Below are 21785 nucleotides of genomic sequence, written 5' to 3'. Positions count from 1 at the left end.
ATGTCTGATTGATTGTTGTTATCTAATTACCACCCGGGTGGGAGGAGTAGGAGAGGCCTCATTAACAAATCATACCAGCCATCAACATTTGGAATTTCCCCCAATGGGGGATCAATAAAGGAATATTCTATTCTATTCTATTCTATTCTATCTTCTCACTGTGGAAACTTGATTCAATTCATTTATTTCTAAGAGTCTCATTTTCTGTTACATATTTCTCTCGGTGTCGGACTCATGCTAAATAAAAATTAGCTTCCTGTCTTTTTCAAATGTGTCTGTAGTTTATCTATTAACATGATGTCAAAATATTCCATTTATAAAAACATGTCAGCGCAAAGCAATGAATTGAATTTTTCATGCAGACATTATGCGGACATAAGTTTGACCGTTTTCTTTTTTTGTATTGAACATATATGCATTTAGTGTGTCATGCAGCAACATTCAGGGTTATCTTGAAATTATTGAAATAGTGACTGCCCTCATCTTGACTAATAAATAAGTCTGTGAAGAGGAGATTCAAAGTCCTTGTTGTGGCATGACTTGTGTGAGACATCACAGTCTTGTCATGACACTTCAAAGACTGAGATAAAACTAAAAAACTATGGTGCAGTTGTCTTCAACTGAACAGCACACTGACCTAAACGTAGTTTTAAACATTAATTTATAGTATATAGTGTATAGTGTATAGTATAATTTAAGAATTTGTTCTCTGATATAAGTACTTCTGATGACATAGTCTGAAATTTTAGTAATTAAATTGTTATTTTATGGATTTAAAACAGTCAGAAATATAATTTAAATTAAATTAAATTATTAAATGGACATGGTTTAAAATTAAATGGTAATAGAAAAGTTACATCTGCAACTGCGCTTGCATGAACTTATAATTCACATGACTGAAAATGTATTAAGTAGACAGTGTTTGCTGTATTTTGAAAGATTTGGGCTTTTGCCCAAACATTTGTTAAATTCTTAACACATTTGGCTTTAAACTTGCATTAACTTGTATCTCTTGTTCCTCCATCCATGTGAAGTACAAATGTTGACTAGATTGTTATGAAATGCAATACAAATACTTGTTGTCTAGTGGTTCTCTGGTGACACTGTCAGGTCAAATCTTGCCCTTGAATAACATTGATTGATGATGAAAATCAATGGTTGGATTTCACATCCTACAGGGGATGCCTTTGGGACTTTATGAAGAAAACCTCTTTTTGCATGCCTCCACATTGAACAAATAATCCAAAAACAGAGAAAATTCTCGATGAATTGCAGTCATAAGGGGTCGCGTTTAACAACAAACAAATTGTATCATAATTTCCATTTACAAACTCTCACACAACTCATGCAGTAGGCTAAAATCCAAGTCCAATTTATCCAGTCATATGCTTAGTACTTATCAAACAGTCAGCCCTTTCTGTCTTGATCAGTTCCCACTTCCCAAATTTATCAATGCTCTTATCAAAGCCAGACTCCAGTGACAAAAACACGGGAGCTGCTGATCTACCACTGCCTGATCAGTTAGTTATGTGACTTTGGTATTTAATGGGGTTGGTTTTGGTTTCCCAAAAGTCACATAAAAACAAAAAAACACAAGCTGATTGAGGAAGCGAAAGACCAGCAGCACCCATGTTCAGGAAGATTGCTGTTTTTCTCTCATTGGAGTCTGGCTTTGAAGAGAGCATCATTATATTCAGGAGAGACTGAGTAACAACCAGTTATATGAGACTTGAATTATACTGCACCAGTCATGTGAGAGTTTGTGAACGATTGTTTTGATATAGCTTTGCTGTTGTTAAACACGGCCCACTGTGACTTAACAAGAATTTTCTCAGTTTTCGGATTCCTTGGTCACTGTAGTTAAGCAACAAAGTTTTCTTCACAAATTCAAAGTAACACAAGGTGAGTTATTGATATACAAATGGTGCTTGGGGGTTAAAGTATTCCTTTAATTAGTTGTTTTGAACTTTTTTGTTTTGGTACACCTTTTCACTCAGCAGTCAATATACTAATCCGGTTCAATGAACACATAGAAACTCTACATCTCTCAGTGTGTGAGGAGGAGGGTAGAAAAAAAAACAATTTTTGAAAAAAGAAAAAAAGGGCAGAAACTCTGGCATAGTGGACACTGATGTAAATTGAAAAACAGAGCAAATCTAAGTGTACCTGATTACGTAAGTTACGGGCTCAACAGTTTTATCAAAAATGCACTCTGACATTTAATTAATATTTTGCAATTACACCAAATGAATTTCTCCATGTACATTAAGTAGAAAATCAAACACTATTTGATTAGCATCACATAAAAGAGCAGCTGCAGTATGAATAGCCCCTCCACCTACCTCATCTCTGATACAGTAGCACATTATTGTCTATGAGATAGTCCTGAGAATGCCAGCTGAATACAGAACACAAATTGGGCCTCTGCTTATTCTCTGCACATCTTTAAAGCTATAAAACACTCCAGAAATCGACGGCAGCTGGAAGTTCTGTTGACTTTTTATCATACTTTTTAAATACCAGGGGATCATGTCTATTCAGTATATGACAGTACCAGAGAGCAGCGTCTGCTCGGTTTCTAAAAAAGCCAGAATGTCAACGGCCAGACATAAAAGTCTGTTCTCTGTTTCAAACTTTTTCATAGATTTATCTGTTCTGAGACCAGAACATTCAGCAAATACAAGACAAATTGACTCTGTCATGGTTGAATCATCAGTGTGTAATTTAGGTGCTGTGTGTGTTGGTTCATGTGTAAGCAGATCCAGCCTGGTGGACATCTCACCTAGCTGAAACTGGTCTGAGCTGTTGTTGCAGGTCTGTTGTACTTCCTCACTGTCCCATCCCAATGGATAGAGCGCACAGCCAGATCCTATGAGCAGACCTGAGAACAAGAGAAAGAGAATCTGTCAGCGATGAAGGAATCGCAGTAGCTTGACTGATCACTGGGGGTTCAAAAAAACATCACAAAACATGACTGCAGGCTGACAAGACGCTGTTTGTCAGGTGAAAACTGCAGCAAGGACAAACTCTCACCATCAAGGTGTTCACTATGCTCCTTGAGGAAGGGCTGTGGTATTTTTGGGAGACCTTGCCTCTGTAGGTTTTCATAATTTAAGAATCTTTTCATTAATGAGGCAGAAAATGCAAATCAGTGTGTTGGTTATTTTTTCTTTTTTTGCATCCAAATATCCAGCAGGGTGAAATGAATTAAAAGTAATTTCACCCCTGATTCTTGCTCATTCTTTGGTTTATGTTGAATGATCCAAAAGACGACTATGTTTACATGCACACTGTATTCCCTTACTCCAAATGTGACAATATTCTGAAATTGATAGGTGTCATATAATATAGGCCTTTTCCAAATATACTATTTCCCAATTAAGATATGCCAGTATTATTCAGGTTTTAGGAGCATTCCTTGGACATTTACACAGCACATTTGGAAAATGCATCTCAATTGGGGTTGGCAACACACACATCCTCTTGGCTGTTTATGGTAAGTTCTGTGCATTGAATACAAACCAACTTGCCAGAAGTTTGGGCTGGGCTGTGGTAGGGATGCATGTCCGAACAAAAAGTCCACATTTCTGATTGGAAGGAGACATACAACTGCTTTTAAAAGTCATAAAGACTTGGAAATCAACAAGATTTTGGATATACACAAATATGCTATGCCGCAATGCTAACCTTTTCCAGAAGGCGGTTTAAGGGATGAAAGAAGGAGGCTGTGTTTCTACTGTCAAACAAGTCCGCAACTGGTGGAAAACTTTGTCAAAATCATGTATGATGCAAAGAAGCAAAAACAAGTGGATCCAACTGTTGCAATTTTCCATATTCTGACATGATAAACAACATGTTGGGACACATAAATCAGAGAATGCATTGCTGCGATTAGTGGAATAATTATTTTCATTAGCCATGTAAACAGCTTAATAAGAATATTGTCTTTTTTGGATTAATGGTAAAAAACACAATATTTTGTGCACATAAACGTAGTCCATGAGCTGCTGCTCTCCAAACTAGTGATGTGTGTGACCTCACCTCTATGATTTTTTTTCACCTTATCAACCATTTCCAGCAGATACTGATTGGGAGGCAGCTCTGACCTGTTCCAACAGTTTTACCTAACAAGCCTCAAATCCCTTTGTAAAATGACACGGATTGTGATTTTAACACTTCACATTTTTACAGCAACAAAACAAAGCACTCCTCCGTCAGCAGCTCATAAAACGGCTGCAAATGAACAACGAACGTATGCAAATAGCTTGGCAATTTCTCACAGAGGCAACAGCAAAAAAAACAAGGCATTTTTTGGTACGCAATAATTACTGTAAAATTCTGGAAGACCCTTGAGGGACTGCTTTATGTCAGTGATTAAAGAGACTTATGACTGCGCTTGAAGCTGCACACAGAGACAAGAGTAAAATCTAGTCAAGGCCATTTACATTAAGGATTAATATCCTCAATATTAGCCTACAGCCAGGTCTTGACAAGTTATTCCCTTGATGCCAAGGCCTGTCTCTTGAAATTACCCTGTAGGTGGCTCTGCCATCACATTAGCTTAATCCCCACCGATGTGTCTACCCTGCTATCAGTTTTGGGATGTGAGGATGGCAGCAGAGGAAGAGAAGGCAAGAAAGCTCTGCCTTCCAACCTCATTACCCCTGCCATCCAGGACTGCCTTATTACATCTAGACCCAGATAACAAGCAGGAATTAATCCACATGCTAATGCAGATGGGCTAGACAAACCGGCTAACATCAGAGGTGGAGTAGGAAAAGTGAAAAAGACATCTGTGTTTTCCCCAGCTGCAGCCAAAAGGACGGCGAATGTCATCGGCCCGCTTATGGGAGAAAACAGACCGGCTGATTATGGCACCTGTGGTAGAAAATCAATTCAGTGAAACTCTGGCATGTTGATGAGAATGAAGGGATATAAAATGGCTCTGACCAAGTCTGTGTCATTACAGCTCAGGATCAGAGGGGATCCAGGGATTGTCATACGCAACAACTCAGCCGTTTCTTCTTCAGCCCCTTAAGAAAACTTCAGACGAGTTTCTGCTTCAGACCAAGAGTGACTACCTATTGCTGAGCAGCACAGCTGCAGTAACACACGAGCATTTGATGTAAATCCCTGTACAAGCAGCCACCATGGACCACGGATGAACATAAAAACCCACTATTCTACAAGGGACAAAAATGCATTTAGGAGCAAGTGAGCATACACACATTCCTTAAAAAATTCTCAGTTATATAATATTATCGAGTGTGTTTTGATTAAAATTTGTAACAGTAAAGTATGTAAAGCTTGTGAGCATGATAATGTATTCATCATTAATATTTAACAAAATCAAAAATTCTCTTTCAAGTGTTGGGTAATGCAGAGAGATACAGCAGCATATAATCAAATTGAATTTCCTTGCAGCAGAGGGGAGGAAAAAAAATTACACGCAGAGCAGAATTTGGCTTTGTTTCCCAAATATATTGTTATTCTGTCCCACAAACTATAATATTTCCATTTGAAAAGTCAAGATTCATGGGATTTCTCATTCATTCTTTGATTAAAACATTTGTTGAAATAACCAAAACCATAAAGAGCTGCTGCTCTGTAGCAAACACCTCAGAGAGAAGACGGGGAAAAGAAAGACTTCTGTGCATAGTTTCCACATCGGGTCAGAGGATGATGATGATTATGCTGACATGGAGCTGAAAATCTAAAAGACTACGAAGAGAAGGGAAATCATTGCCACAAAAAAGATAAAAGCTCAGTTTCATTGAATAATCACAAAAAAATCAAAGGTTTCCGGGTGAACTGGCAGTGTTTTCTGTTGAGCCTGCAACACCGTACTGGGTGAAATCAATGTGAGCACTCACATGTTACCATGACACTATAAAGACAGAAACGGCAAAACACAAATCACTGTGGGAACAGATTAAAAAAAAAAAAATCAAACGTCGCCAAGGTGTAATTTAATTCCATATCTTATGGGATCCTACATTTCTTGTTTGGCTTTTAATTTATTTGATTAATTTATTTTTTCCCCATTATAGTTAATTCCATCAAATCCAATCCGCCACACTCACTATGTGGGTTATTGAGAAGCAGAGGTAGGGAGGCTGGTGACTGGGATGTGGGAGACAGATTACCAAGAATGGAAAATGTTCTTTCACATAATGGTTATGAGACCAACTGCTGGAGAAAAGTGTGGACTTGTGAGAGGCAGCTACCTCAGGCTCTGATTCTCCATGCGTGCTGTTGGAGACTGATACTTCCCGTTTTTCTTGTTTCCTAAACTGACACAGATATGGCCCAATCTGCACAAACAGACAGTGGGGGATATGTGTCATTTAGCATGGAGTTGTCAGCTACAGTACTGATTCTTAACCTTTTCGGCTTGTGACCTCTTAAATTGAGGCAATGCATTCTCCTGACCTTGCTGACTGCATATGAGGATGTGTTTTTCCCCAAAAACGTCTTGACCTAAATCTGGTGTCTTGGTCTCCCAGCTGGAGAACCACTGAGCTTGCAGATACGCTACAATCACATGCATTTAACCACAAGATAGACTTCATAAGATAAGATAAAACTTAATGATCTCCTCAGGAAAAAATGGTTTGCTGTAGCAGAAGATAGTGATAGAAAAACAAAAACAGAAGAATACTGAAACAGAAAATTGTGAAATTCAACTCTTCAATTCAAACACAAACAAATTAAAAAAGTGCACAGGGAATGAAGGGCAGGCTGTGTGTCCAGCATGTATGCATGACACTAGTAGAAAGAAAGTGAGACAATATGCAGGTTACATTATCAAGGTGTAACCAGAGAAGACAGGCTTTATGGAGATAAACCTTGGACACAATGTCCAATAAACCCCCTCCCAACTTTCTCTCTCCTTCCTAACAAAGAGCTGTATTTCACTCAGTTGTTCCTCCCAGCTCCATTACAGTCAAGATGGAGGTGACGATAACAAAACAAGGGATTTATTCATTTTGTATGCCTAATTTTAGTGAATCCTAAAATATCGGGTATGGAATTAATCAGAAGATCCTCTGGTTTTAAAATGAGTCCAAATCTTTCATTGGATGACAATATTTGAGCCACAACAAAGGTCAAAATATGGAGGGACTAGGTAAGGCTTGTTTTCAGCATAGCTGATTGCTGGAAATACCCTCTGCTATGTGATTTTGTTGATCACTTGCTCTATCCACTGGCTGGTTATGAGGAGTGAGGAGTCAGCAGTCAATGATGATAAAAAAAAAACATTAGTAAAAGAGGTTTTTCAAAACGTGTGTATCTTTGCAACCATCAGAGGTCCCTGAGCATACTGTCATTAATATGCACAAAAAGATTAGGCTGATTGGTCCTGTTGTATACACAATTAGCTGCAGACACACAGATTTATGAACTCACACACTTGATCCTGTCCAATGTTATGTCTGGCAGAGAAAAAAAAATTATTTAGAGTATTAGTAAGTGTCCAATATGTAATAAACATAATTTCACTACATGCAAACACATATATGTATTCGGACTTTTTTAAATATCCATTTTCATTGTGCCACAAAATAAAGAAACTCTCAGTGAATTTGGAGTATTTTCTAACTGATTAGGTTGTAGTGCTGAATTGGTGACAACATTTTAACAGTTTAGCGGCTAAATATCCAATTGGCACAGTGATTAATGCCCAAATAACTGCATAACACCCAAAATTAAAACATTCATATTGGCTCCAGCAAATATCTTTTGTGAATTTCATTGCTTCCCTAAAACCACAGAGAGGTTCTCTTCTCTCAGAGATATGATCAACTTCAACAAGCAGCTCATATTTCTGTGAGCAGATGGCCGTCTCATGATGAAATCATTGCAGAACTGCACTACGCTGCCATGAGGATTGCAATGGAAGTCACCACAAGGCTGATACTGCAGCTACAAAGCAACTACATGACACTGTAGAACAGACAGACAGACAGCAAAAAAAGATAAATATGAGAAATCTGCCATCACCTGCATCCACTGACACTCTGTTCTTTCTACAGATGTTATTAAGAACCACACAACTAGTTTTCCTTTAGCAGCACCAACTGCGCCCTCAGGTTGAACTTAAAGATGCCCTCAGCTTTCTGGGAGATTGGGAAAGGTTCAAGTGCCGCTCTATCAACACAGGCCTGGGAGGTTTGTTTGTTTACTTTGTTGCTTTTTGCCAACAACCACTGTTTGTAAGACCCTTTTGGAGTCTTATTTCAGTTGCTATGGCAGCCAGCTGATGCTGATAGACTTCTCCAGTGGAGGAGGTGAAGAGGAAAGGGTCAGAGAGAGCGAGGAGTGCAGAATCTAAGAGGCCAGACAACTTATTCACAGATTGAGTTTCAATTGATCTCCATGAGGTTGTTATCACAGTGACTATCTCTGGCCCTAATGGCTTCTCTGAAAGGCTATTCTATGAACTGGGAAATAGTTCAGATAAATGGACTTCACCAAATGCAATCAGTCCTACATATCAGTGTTCAATCCATAAAATCTGCTCTAATACAGTGAACTTTCTTCTGCATATCGTTGCCTCAGATTTCATCATCGTTGTTGAGCTCACTTTTGAAATCGCTTTAAAAAGCTCACATAGAAGTGCTTTGTTCCATCGGCGCTGGTCTATTGTTACCCATCCTTTTTCTGTCAATGCTTTTTACCTGAATGAAAACTGCCCCCCCCCCCAACATTCTCTGATTTAGGGAGTGCTGATGCCTTTTGTCAAGCTTTCCTGCTCTCTGTCAAGAAGCAAGGAATTTCTTTACTCTCCTTCATGCTACGAGACAATACCATTCAAGGTTATCATTCAAAAGGCCAAAGAGGACAGGGAGAAAAGGCTGCCGCTAAGCTGGAGAGAATTTTGGTGGCCAGGGAATTGGAGTGGGGACGTGCCTGAATGGGCCGGCTTAATGTAAGACATTCCCTTTTGGGCTCGGAGGATCGTCCAAAAGAGGGAGGAAAATGTAAAAGCAACTGCACCTGGGAAGGCAGCGCTGGGCCAAAATAATATCCACCTTTTCTCATCCTGTGGTCTTTTTCTGTTGAAAATAATAATTCCAGTTATTTCCAATGCTGCTCATGTGTTTAGGCAGTTTTATAGAAATGTGTCAATATCATGAGCAAAAGACAGCAAAAAGCTAGGCGGGTAGGATTAATGACATAGAAAAGTCTAATGAAATGCCTCACCAGTTGCAAAAAGAGCAGCTATCTCACGACAACAGCATGAGGAAAAGGTTCAACACTAAATAAGTAGTTTAAGTTATAATCCTCAAGATTTTCATGGAATCAAATGCATTTTTCAGCAGTAGCTGTTCTACAAATTTACATTCAGTAATTGTCTCTCTATATAGTAATTTTCATTGTTAGTGGCTGAGTCTGCCATGCACGCTGGATACAAATTGCTTATGTATGAGGGATTCAGCAATGCAGCATGTAATCTAGCGTTACTGTTTTCAATTCTGTCCCATTGATATCATTGCTTACTGCTCACTCTCCTACAGCCAGCAAATCCAACATTTCCTACTGCTGCTGCTTCACGTTAAAGCACAAAGATTTTATCACTGATGTTGTTGCCAGTGATCATTCTTAAAAATAAAATAAAGAAAAAAAGGTCATTTCTGGCCAACAATTGCTTGGAAGTAATGAAACAAGGAAGAGGAGCTAGTAAGTTGCAGGCTAGGCACCTCCAACTTCTCAGCAAGGTAACCAACTTTACTATGCCCTCCTGTAATTGTTCAGTTATAATAGTTTTAGATTGACTTCTATTTTGCAGTGCTGTAAACAAACATACCAGTATTCTTCTGTGGAATTTCTCTCTTTTTTTATTTTAAGATTTGCTTTTGCTTTTTGCTATTATCAAATATGACAACTTGAACATGGAATTGTGAGAAAGAAGGAATGACATGCAACAAAGATCCGAGGTTGAAATCTAACCCGCCGCAGCTGCTGCAGTGAGGTAGCAGCCTCGAAACATGGGGTGCCCACTCCACCAATTGAGCTGCTGGGCGCCCCCTTCTGTGGTATTTCTGACAAAGTAACTGCTCAAGGAGTTTCTTTGTTAGTATTAAAACATTATTTTTCATGGCAGATTCCTTGAGAGTGACAACCCTCACCTACATGGCAATAAACTCTTCTGATTCTGGTTTTTGATACCATAGTTACCACGAGTGTCACCAAATCTACCAGTTTGGAAATCTTAAGAATTACAAATTCCCTACAAAGACTTTAGGACCGAAACCTTCCAACAGACGGAAAGTGGAACACAGTGCAGCACAATGGTCATTTTAGACTGATGCAGTCACAGTTTCACAGTCAGAACCCATGTTGGGTAAGTAGAAAGGTACTTGCACCCATCTGTGTGACCATGGGTGGGTGGGTCAAAAAATGAGGTATGGCCGGGCACATTGTCACCGTATTGCTATCTGGACACGGCAGAAAGTGACTGCGCCATTAAGTAACAAAAACCTGGTCTAAAGTCAGAATGGCACTGTATTTTTCTGCTATTCAAAGGCTGAATTATTCAGATCAAAATATGCCTTAAAAAGCAGATTCCATATACGCATACACTCTGCTTGTAAGAAACACACACACAGGGAGTGTGAACAGGCTAGGGGTGGGTGGAATAATACATCATTAAGGAAGCTGAGGAAATATTAACTACAGCACACATCAGAGCAGAGCTGTTGTCTGACTCTCCATTAAGACAGATGCTGATACACTGACATTTACACATGTGGAGCAACGACACGACTTTGATTATTTCAGAGGCTAAACGTGAAGTTCTGTTTTCCTTGTCAAGTTTATAACAAGAGATTTTAGTTTTGCTACTTAAATGTCCCACAAAATTTGCTGTAGTGACATTACTTCTCTTTCTGCATTACTTTCAGCAGAGAGATTTGCTGAATCCGCCATGAAAATAGAAGTGAGAAAGGGAGATGACACTTTGATTGGTTGAATTAATGTTATGCACAAAACACATCTATGATTAATTGAGGGAGTAAATACAACTCCTTTGCCCCCTGCGCCTTACTATGCGCCCAGATTATATGACATTTAACTAGCAAAGTTGAGTTCGACACGCCCTAAATGCACTTGCACCATGCAATGTTGCCTTAACCCAAGAGACAGCTGTTAAAATGTATTAATTGTCACATGGTTTATGCTTCCTTGCATGCAATTAATCAATGCATCTGTAGTGTAATTAACATGATACTGTAAAGATGTTTCAGTCGAGGCTATTTTGAGCATAAAACGGAGACAGTGAAAAGTTCACACGTTGTCACCTCAGCCTAAAACGCCCATGTGACTGATCTGTCAACAGCACTATCCCACATGTTGAGGCATGCTTTTTTTTCCTTCACTTGAAACACAAGGCACACATCAGCATGTACAGCTTGCATTCCTGCTTTTCTTATGATGTTTCGATTCTCTCCGTCATTCAAGTTGGATCAACGCAGCCGTTTTCAGAAGGGCTTACTCCTGTGTGAGCATTTTTGCCGGTGAAGCTGGTGTTTTCATGTGAGCGAGCCGGGGATCTGGAGATTCAGTTGAAACGCAGAGCTGTGAGAGATGGAGGATGAGGGGGGTGCAGAGAAAGGAGGGATTTTAAGAGAGTATGTGAAGTGCGTGTGATATGTGATGTGCAAAGCGATGCATATAAATACTTGCTGCTGCCAGTGGCTTGCATTTAAGCATTATTTAGCCAATTGTTTTCATTAATTTTAGCAGCACTTCATACACATTATACCTCAATCATCCAGTTGGACAAGAGGCGTGTTCATGGAAAAGATGATTTTCTGGTTGAACAATACTTCCTCCCATTGCTTTGAGATATATTTCCCACTGTGTGATGGGTGTTTACATAGACAATCTTCCAAGGTGCGTCCTTCTGTTCAGTCAGTTTTATGTTTCTTCATGTTTTTTTGGCTTTACAACTTGAATATCAAACACAGGAAACTGTATTACTGACCAGGCCAGTCAGAACAGAGCTCTGTGACAAACAAGCTGTACACTGGGCTGCGAGTCTTCATTCAGAGTGTGACCATCCTCTCCATGACAAATTTCTCCCTCTTCTCCCTGTAGTATCTGCCACCGCAGACCCAAGAAAAGGTCAAACAGTTACAAAAAGTCCATCATCCCAGCGGCCACCAAAGGATTTAACAAGACTCATTGTGAGGTCGTGTTCATGTGAAGTCTGCATGGAGATATTTTCATGTAACCCTGCACCTTTGTTTTAATATGTTATCCACATGCTCTTTATTGCATCTTTGCTTGTCTTGTTTCATCTGCTGTATATCACTTTCCCTCTGGGACTAATTAATAACAAACTGAACATTAACTGTTGTGATTTAAACTGACATCAGCGCACCTATGAGTAGTATTTTGGTTCATGAAGTTATCAGTCATGTCTTGATTTCGCATGTAATTTTACCAAGGTCTTGAAGTTTTTCGGAGCCACAGGTTCATTTAAGAATTTCTAACAACCCGAGTTCATTTTCCCCTATTTTAGAATGTAAATTGGCTCTGCAAAGCATCTCTCTATAGATCTGGTAATTGCCTTTTTTTCACCACAGGAACTTAACAAAATGGAAATGTAGCAACTGTCAGTCATCCATTCTGCTTTGATTGCAATTGTTCTGTGCATCCTTTGAAGAGAGCTTCCTGGAAGTAAGTAGCTGAGAGGGTGACGCTAAATCCAAGTGTTTTCAGGTAGTGCTGAATGTTATTGTGTCAAGCAAATGTGAATGCAAAAAGCACACACACACACACACACACACACACACACACACACACACACACACACACACACACACACACACACACACACACACACACACACACACACACACACACACACACAAAAAGCTGACAGTAAGGCAGACTTGTGCTGCAGCGGTGTGTTCACTGGCAGTGGGAATGCAGTATTTAGCAGGTTTACCCGAGTGAACAACCTACAGGCACACGCTAATTTTGGTGGGAACAGGGTATTACTTCATGTTAGGTATGTGACATCATTCATGGGGCACTAACTTGTTACATATCATACAAACTGTTGTATGAGGATATGTTGAAAAGGTGTACTAAAGGGTGAGAATGTTCATAGCAAAACAGTATAGGGAAAAGTTAAGTGTGCAGCAGAGCAAACTGAAAAACATGACTTGATGCAATGCGCTGGCCACCAGCCCAGTTTATGAAACACAATGGGAATGCAAAGAAGAGCCTATTGTCAAAGCTGAACAAGTGCTTAAAAGTTGAGGTTGTGGAAAGGTTATAGTAATGGAAAACTGTCAAAAGTGAGACTACTTTAAATGTTACAGTGTCAGTTTTGATGACATATTCCTAAGAAACAGGCCAAAAATAAGCCCAAAGCAATGTACAGAATGTGCTGGTTTGTTTGCTTGTGCCACTCTTCTGTAATGCAGTTTCATTTCTCTCCATGTCCACCCATCAGTCACCATCACTGGCCCTGGGCGGAAAGAGCAGGTTGTGTTATATTGATCAGTTTCAGTGCTTTGGATACAGGCATTCTGTCAAGAGCTGGTCTTATCTAATCACACCATTCATTTGTCACACAGTTTCAGGCTACAACCGGTAATTAATAAACACCCCAATTACAAGTGCAAAATGAACTTCTGCTTCATTAAGCAGTGGGCATGTATTAAACAGTAAAAAAACCTTTAGGTCTACAGCTCAGGAGCACAAGAGATGAAACTGGGGTATGATAAATATGTTGCAAATAACTTAAGAAAAAATAAAAGACAATGACTTCTGGATGCGTGGGGAGAATAAGCTTCTCACATGAGGGCGCAGATATTTTCTGTGCATTTCACTCTTTCCAGCTACAAACCCACGCCTCTCTGCGACCTCAACCATGTCTCCTCTGATCTCATATTGCAAATTGGACATTTTCCCCCTCCTCTCAGTTGGAGGAGAAGTCAAACAAGAGGCAGGCAAAAAAAACAAGGGAAAGAATTCAGCAGCATTGAGGAGAAATTCCTTCTCTTCCTTTCCAAAAATGTTACACAGTTGTATCTTTCTATTGTAAATGCTGTCACTTGTGTGTGTAGGAATCTAAAGTATGGAGCTTGTGGAAACAATGAATTCATGTAGTATATGAGAAATCACCTGATTGGTGCCATATTGCGGGTGTTAATTTGCTGCCTTGGTTTTTTCACCAAAGTCAAAGGGAAGATTAGCTTCTGCAATATCTTGCAATATTTTAATGACTTATCATCATTCTGAGGCTTGGTGGCAGGGTGGTGACAATAAGCTACTTTACTTTGCACATGACAAAGAGTCAAAGCCAACTTACAGTAGATTGTGAGCAATAGTTTTTCAGCCTCACTTAGCTGCAATTTCAGTATTTGAAAAAAATCAAAGTAAGTAGGAAAACCTGCTTAAAAGGAAATATGAGCACCTTCTACAAACTGTAATAAAAATCAGCATGCTAGTCTGGGATTTCAATTTAAAAAGCGATAGCTGTTCCATCCATCAGAGAGGTGAGTCGAGTGAAGAAAATGTGTGAGGGGAGCAACAAAGCCAAAGGGTATGGAAATCCTCCTCAAGGTAGGATCCACTTTATAGGGTCCTACAAGTGTAGCTCTTCTAACTGGGTCATGTCTGATGTGTTGAGCAGCACCCTCCTCCCACTGACAGAAAAGCATGACAGCAGCCCACGTGTCCAAAAGTCAGCATATACCTACAGTGATGCGTTCCTGCTTTAATTACCCTTTACAACGAGCAGTAAACATGCTAAAGCAAGGCCTTCTGGGAAGGGTTGAATCAAAGGCACCACAATCCACACTTCAATATTCATGTTAATAGCATCCAAATATGCAGTGAATGTTTAAGTATCTTCCACACAGACACTGGCAGACATCAAAATGCCTCTCTGACAGTACTGGGGCTCATCATGTGAACAGCTCCATGTTGCAAACACAAAGAACCCCCTTTCAAAAGACAATGCAACGCTTCAGGGATCGAGGAAAAACTGACTCCCACTGCCAAGTGTACAAAGTACTCCATAGCATGTGTTTAAAGTGCCGGCCCACTGCTTTCACACTGTCTTCTGGGACACATACCAGGCTAGCTTATTACCCGTGGGGACTGAGTTTAAGCAGCCTTCCCAACCTCCCAAAAATCAAACATTCCTTAAACCAACAGGTCACTTTTGCTCCCAGCATTTCATTGTGTGGGTGTGATGTGAAAACCACTCAGTAAGAGCAAAAATCAGTAGGGCAAAAGGCTCATTCTAGAGCCATAGAAAGGTTGTGATAAAGGTAGAATATAAAGTGATACATTATAACACATATATGAAATACAAAGCAGGAAATGATTGATTTTGCATGAATGATTTTAATGATTTTAGAGCTTAATACGTTTTTACAATGAGAAAATACTATTTCACTCAATACCCTTTTTTCCCCCACTAAAATTAGTGTGTGAATATAGTTTTTTAAATGCAGGAAAACATGCTAAAAATAGACAATGGACTGCTTTTGCATTGCCAGAAGACTAAAGTGGTGCACACAGTTCTGTAGCAGACGTGTACGCCTTGCCTTTCTGTTTTAAAAAAAAAAAAATTTTTTAAATGGTGTGGTACGTTTGATGTCATGGAAGGGCCGGAAAAACATGTCACTGAACAGTAGAGAGCAGCATGGAAGCTGGTGAAAATGTAACAGCAGTTACTTCTTTTATCTTTCTATTTCTAGTTCATCTCTCAAACTTGATGTCAACTACATTTTTACAATGTTCGAGTGCTGCTTGGATGGAGATGGACGGTATTTGATGGTGGCCCATCATTGCAGTGTAGAGGCAAAGGGGCAAAAAATAGGGTGTCATATTTTCATCATTGCCGATCGGAGCTGGAGCCTATAAATACCCATGACTACTGCAGAGTCATTTTGCCCGAAGCTGGTTGTAATCTTTTTGATTAAAAACAGAAAGCCAGATGTGAGTGGAAATTAGTGGGTTTTTTGTCCAGTGGAAAGGGGCTTTAGAAGAGTTCATCCAACATGAACCTCTTAACATTAATGCTTTTCTTAAAGGAAGAGTGTGACATTTTGGGAAATATACTTATTTGATTTTTCTTGCTGAGCTTTAGATGAGAAAATCAATAAGAGTTTCATGTCTTTATGGTAAAAATGAAGATACAACCAGCAGTCTGTTACCTTACCTTAGCACAAAGACTAAAAAAACACCTGGCCTGACTCTGTCTAAATGTGCATACCAGCACCTCTGAAACTCACTAATTAACACATACTCTTTCTGGCACAGTGGAGTTCATTAGCTGTGATGTATGCTAATGTTTCTAAAAATGTTGAAGCTCACGGAAGTTACATTTTTATTTATTTTTCTTACTCTTGTATAGATAGATAAAGGTTATATTATGAAGCTCAAGTAGCTTCTCTTTCATCACATGCTGTTATCGTGACATTTGAGAGCCCTTGAGGAAGAAGAGAATAATTGAAATGAGAGCGCATTATGTAACGTGTGAAGTAATCTGTGAGCAACACAACAGGGCAATACAATGAAGAGGAAGAGATCAGGTTGTGCGGGACTGTGCTCTTGACATTTTGTATGATATTGAATTGGTATTGTGATCCTACATAATCATATAATATCTGGTTTATCCTGTCCGCTCAAGGATGAAAAGCTATTTCTGCCCTGGTGATTCAACAGATTGAATCTAAACAGATGTCAAGAAAAGGCTACCAATTCTATTTCATATGAAGATTTACCACTATCTTGTTTTTATTTTATGTCACCATGGCATCTCTGACAGGGCAGTAAAAAGTATTGAAGTAAACTAAAGCAGATGCTATTATGTTGAGATAAATGTTAGTGATGAAACGGCAGCCTTCTGTTGAAGCCTTGTCTTATTAACAATACTGTTAGAGAGTCCTTTGAACACAGGTAATATAATAACATCTAGAATAAACTGTTCCTAATGATGATTGCCATTAAATGATACATGACGGAGACACGTGTTTATTTCACCTTGGTATTTAAAATGTCTGGTGTGGTAAAACATGATGAAATTTGATGAATGCCTGAGGGTTTTCCCAAACTGATGATTATTTTTATGTCTTGGTCAGAGAACTGGCTAAATGTGATGACTTGGTTCTTGTTTTGACAGGCACGTTCATAAAATCTTCATCTTCATCAACAGTTTGTATTTTTGTCAGTTAAGCCCTGAAGCAAACTAAAAAAAAAAAAAAATTAGCGTGAAAAACTAAACCCAGCTGGATCCGTATGAACCCAGAAAAAATGTAAACACAAAGGGCTGAGTATTACCAGGTGTGCTGAAAATGAAGCACTTTATATGGGTAATTACAGAGAATACAAAACACACACATAATTATTTGACATAAATCCATGGCTTTCCTTTGTTTACTCCAGTGTCCACTTTGGAAAATGTGGAAAAAACATGATGTAATGCAGAATGAACAATGGAGCAGTCATACAACATGATGTGTTTCCTATAAAAGGAGACCTTTTAAAACAGGATGGTGCTCTGGTTTCTTTTTACTATGCATCAGACAATGCAGACTTAACACCTCTATTACGCTGCTGCCTCCCACAAACATATGGCTTCAATCGAGCTGCAGGCATTCATGTCATAAGAGTCAGTGGATGGCATGAATCCACAGATTATAGCATGGGAGCAGGGACGAATGAAAATCAATAGTTCCCCGGAGTCCTTGCAAAACTGCCTCTCACTGAGATGATTCAAAGAGGAAAAAAACAGAAGAAAGGAACAATGCTATTTAAGCACCAGTGGTTCCATCCTGCAGTCTGATTGCCTTTCGCTCAATTCACACAGGACTAATAGCACAGTATGTTCAGACCTCAAGTAATTCATCAATTAGCTGCTTACCTCAGAACATTAGGGCCACAAAAAGAAATTCACAATGTTAGATACAAGTCTGTTAAACGAAACATTTGTAGTTTGTCACTCTGCAAAGCTAAGCTTCAAATTGCCCGCCAAAAGCATTCACAGCATTTCTATTCATTTTCCACTACTGCCTCCTGTTTTAAAAGAGCAAAATGTTGCATTTAAAAGAAAAGACTCCATTGAAAGCCAAAAAACAAATTCAATTTGCATTGGATTAGTAAGCATTACTCAGGGACCTCTGACTCCACCAATGTGTGGCAGGTAAGTCGCACTGGAATTTCACTTAAATTACAATCGTGGCAGACTCGCATCGGGATTAAAATCGTCGACGATCTCCCTCAATTATACAAATCACTTTCCAACCTCAGGTTATATTAGTTCCGTGCAAATAGAGCTTTATAAAGTTCCATCAGTATTCATGAACATGAACAACTATCTTCAGAAGCTTAAATATAAGAGATAAAACTTGAGTCTGCTGCACTGATGATGAATCAGAGATCAGCTTTGGAGGATGAAACTGTGAAACTTCACAGCAAAATTAACTGTGCATCATTATATAGCTCTCAGTGATGAGGCAGAAAAGTCCGCCTCTGTAATGTCATGTGCCCACAAAGGCTCCCATTCACTGTCAAAAGGGCTCGTTCACAATACGCCCCCTGATTGAGTCAGTCTGAGTGTATGTGGCTCTGAGAGGGACTTGTTCCAGCTCGCAAATTACGCCTGAATTGTCCAAGATCATAGTTCATTGCATGTGCAAACTCCTTTTTTCAGGGATGAATCTTTTTTTTGTTTTTTCTTGAATGTTGATTACTGTAGCTGTTACTGTAGCCTCCCAGTGACTGAATAGCCTGACATGGGTCGCTGAGAATGTACCACTGGACATTTCAGAGCTAGTCAGTCTGATTGATTGAGCCATAAAGAGTTTGTCCGTGGGGCTAACAGGACTCGGATAAAAGATTAGAAGTCTGTTGAGTCTTGATTAATGTTAGAGGATATAACCTCTGGCCAGTGGTGCTGAAAGATTTATATGATCAGGGTCTCTGCAGCGAAATATACACGCACTGAATTGGAGCGATTTGAAGTCAGTGAGGATGGAACAATCACAGGGTATCCCCAGGACACAAGCTGAATCAAAACAGAATTGTCATAACTCCATAATGAGGCAAACACATATTAACTGAGAGATGAAGCGGGACGGCCACACAAGCGTCAAAACACACTAAAAAAGATATCTCAAAGGCAACAAACCCAATTTCATTTTTGCTGTTTTCCTACAACAGTGGGATTGTGATGATGGCGAAGGAAAAAATTCCTCTGCATATTTATACAGGACCTTGTGTGTGTTAAACCCTGCCCCACCCCCTGGACTTAGGCTGACTGATTAGTATTCACTGAATTCATTAAGACACAATCACTGGTGTCTGGGAACATGGGAACTCTTAATGGAGGAGAGGTTGAGTTCAGCCCACTGGGTAAGTCCCTACAGAAAAAGAAAATGCCCCATCCCCCAAACCTGAAGGTCACCGTGTCCTTACTCAGCTACTGATCTGATGATCACAGGCAAACAGCGGTTGTGGGGCTCAGTGTTAAGATCTTTATTTGCACACCTTGAGTTGTTGCCAGCATGCAAAGATCTGCGCTGTGCCTGAGAAAAAGGTAAATGCGAGTCTGACTTTTGGCTTGATTTGTCCCCAAAGGCAATCACTCACAATTCATCACCCAGGTGGGAGTGTTGTTGTGCTGTGTTATAATACAGTGTTTCTCCTTGTAAGCTATAAAAAATATAAATGAGATCAGACTTTGTAGCCCACAGACCATCCATCCCTCAAAAGTTGCCCCCCCCCCACCCTCACCCCCCAACCCCACACCACCCCCACCCCCTCTTCAACTACTAAAATCAATGTTGAGATGAATGAACAACAGAGACCAGGGGGGACACCAGGTAGAAAATTCTACCGGCTGCTCCAATGGTTCATATGTTAGGAAGGCAAGCTTTGGTTGCGTCCCAGCAAACCAGTGATGAATCATTCCTCAGGGAAGCACTTACACATTTCAGCCAGTTTAATGAAAAACACCAAAAAAGCTGTCCTGTATGAGAGCTTCACAATAATAAATCACAAGCAAGGAGAAAATATTGCATACGGCCACAGTGCACAAATCCAATAGAGTTTGGCTTGACTCTCCTCTCACTGCCAGACTGTCAATCTAGTGTGTTTCTTTTACCCTGCTGATATCAATTTGACTCGGAGCTTCAAATACAGATCTTCTTTAAGTCATCACTTTCTTTATCGGAAAATGATTTTAAATTATGAGAGAATTATCAAACAGAGGCAAAAACATTGCCTCAGGGTTTGATATTGCTGCAATTTTGCTTCAAGTGGTCTCTTGATGGCTGAGCAAAGGCCTTTTGCCTGCACCAGCTTTAAGGTGTGCGCAATAAAACTAATTACCATAAAGAAACAAAAAAAACAAAAAAAAACAAAGGAGAATAACAGGGAAAGCAGCTCTGGTAGTCCAGGGTGTATATCCCAGAGAGAAATCTGTGCCATATCCTCAAGCTTCTTTCTGTTTTCCTCCACCACAATGAGTAAGAAAGACTTTGATCATTTACGATACTGTATCTCACTCACCAGGAGAAGAGGAAAACAGAGTCAGGGCATAAGAGTTGGGTTTACACACAGGGGAATGCAGAGCAGAGGAAAATGAGGTGAACTGTCATAAAAAGAAAAGCAGAAAACCTCCAGCAGTGGCAACACACTTGACAGCAAACCAAGCCCGCTGAAGCAAGTGTCAAACAAAACAAATTGCTAAACCTTTTCTGACACACAGTGCGGTCTCCGGATTGTCACGACAAGAGTGGAAATTAAGTTGCCAGAGACAGAGACAGAGACTGCCAAGGATAGATCACCAACATTAAGAATAATGCTGACTTTGGTGGCGGTGGTGAGTTGTGTGTGTGTGTGTGCGTTCACAAGGTATCGGTTCGCATCTGAGAATGAATTCATAAATCCTCACTTATTTGTGGATCCTTCGTCCAGTGCGGGATTGGAATGCTTTTGCACCATGTTAAGTTTTTGTCATGGAGCCAAAGCTAAAATGGGCTTCCTCTCAGCAGGGACCAAAGTATTCTGTCTCAAAAGATTTTCTTTTAGAGCGCAGGCATGGCAGGCGCATAAGCATGAACGTGACAGCACGAGTAAGTCGATAAACATACCCAGGCAGCGCACTTTCATTTAGGAAGGAGGGAGTACTTCAAAGTTCAGCCGATGGGGTTAGGAGAGAATATGAAAGAATGAAGAAGGAAAAGGAATCTGCACTGGCTGAAAATGCATTCTGAGATGGACAGACACTGATAAGACAGCAAAAATAAATACATGTAGCGCATTCAAGTTCAGTCTAAGGAAAGAAAAACATTATTTGATTTTTTTGAAATGTCTGACTGATGCTTCAATGATAATTAATTTTGTGGATGTGTGCGTTACTTCATGGATTTGAAGAGCAAACATTACAAAACAGCAAAGCAATACGCAGAATATTATATCTATTAAATCCCGCCATTAAAACTGTTTTGTTTTGATGTCTACAGAAATGTAGAGGCTAAGCATTAACTATAAATCACACTAGAACACAATGCCACTAATGCAAGAGGAAGTAAAAATGCAAAGGGAGATATATGAGATGTACCCCAGTGGAAACAGCAACAAGGAAAGGAGTGTGTTCCTGTGTATGTGTGACTGTGATCAGGGGCATGTTGCAAAGGTTTAAGGTAGCCATTACTGCTGAGTGTAGCAGCAATGGGATTAGTGGTACCCGGAGGGCACAGATGGCACCGAAATTCTCAGAGTCTTTCTGAAAAGGTCACACAAAA

The 21785-nt window shown here is 39.7% G+C and overlaps 1 protein-coding gene across 1 annotated transcript in view; it reads right to left on the bottom strand.

Annotated features, from left to right (window-relative positions):
• Positions 1 to 21785, bottom strand: part of LOC121942749 (LHFPL tetraspan subfamily member 6 protein) — a 52710-nt gene that overhangs the window by 2627 nt on the left and 28298 nt on the right. Inside the window, exon 4 of the mRNA XM_042485992.2 lies at positions 2783 to 2881. Coding sequence (XP_042341926.1) covers positions 2783 to 2881 — 99 coding nt within the window. The remainder of the gene's footprint in view (positions 1 to 2782; positions 2882 to 21785) is intronic.

The sequence above is a fragment of the Plectropomus leopardus genome, chromosome 6, assembly GCF_026936395.1.
Source record: "Plectropomus leopardus strain MGB_pleo_1.0 chromosome 6, ASM2693639v1, whole genome shotgun sequence".
Taxonomy (NCBI): Eukaryota; Metazoa; Chordata; class Actinopteri; order Perciformes; family Serranidae; genus Plectropomus; species Plectropomus leopardus.
Note: the sequence above shows the minus strand (reverse complement) of the source record. Positions and strands in the feature narration are given on the sequence as shown.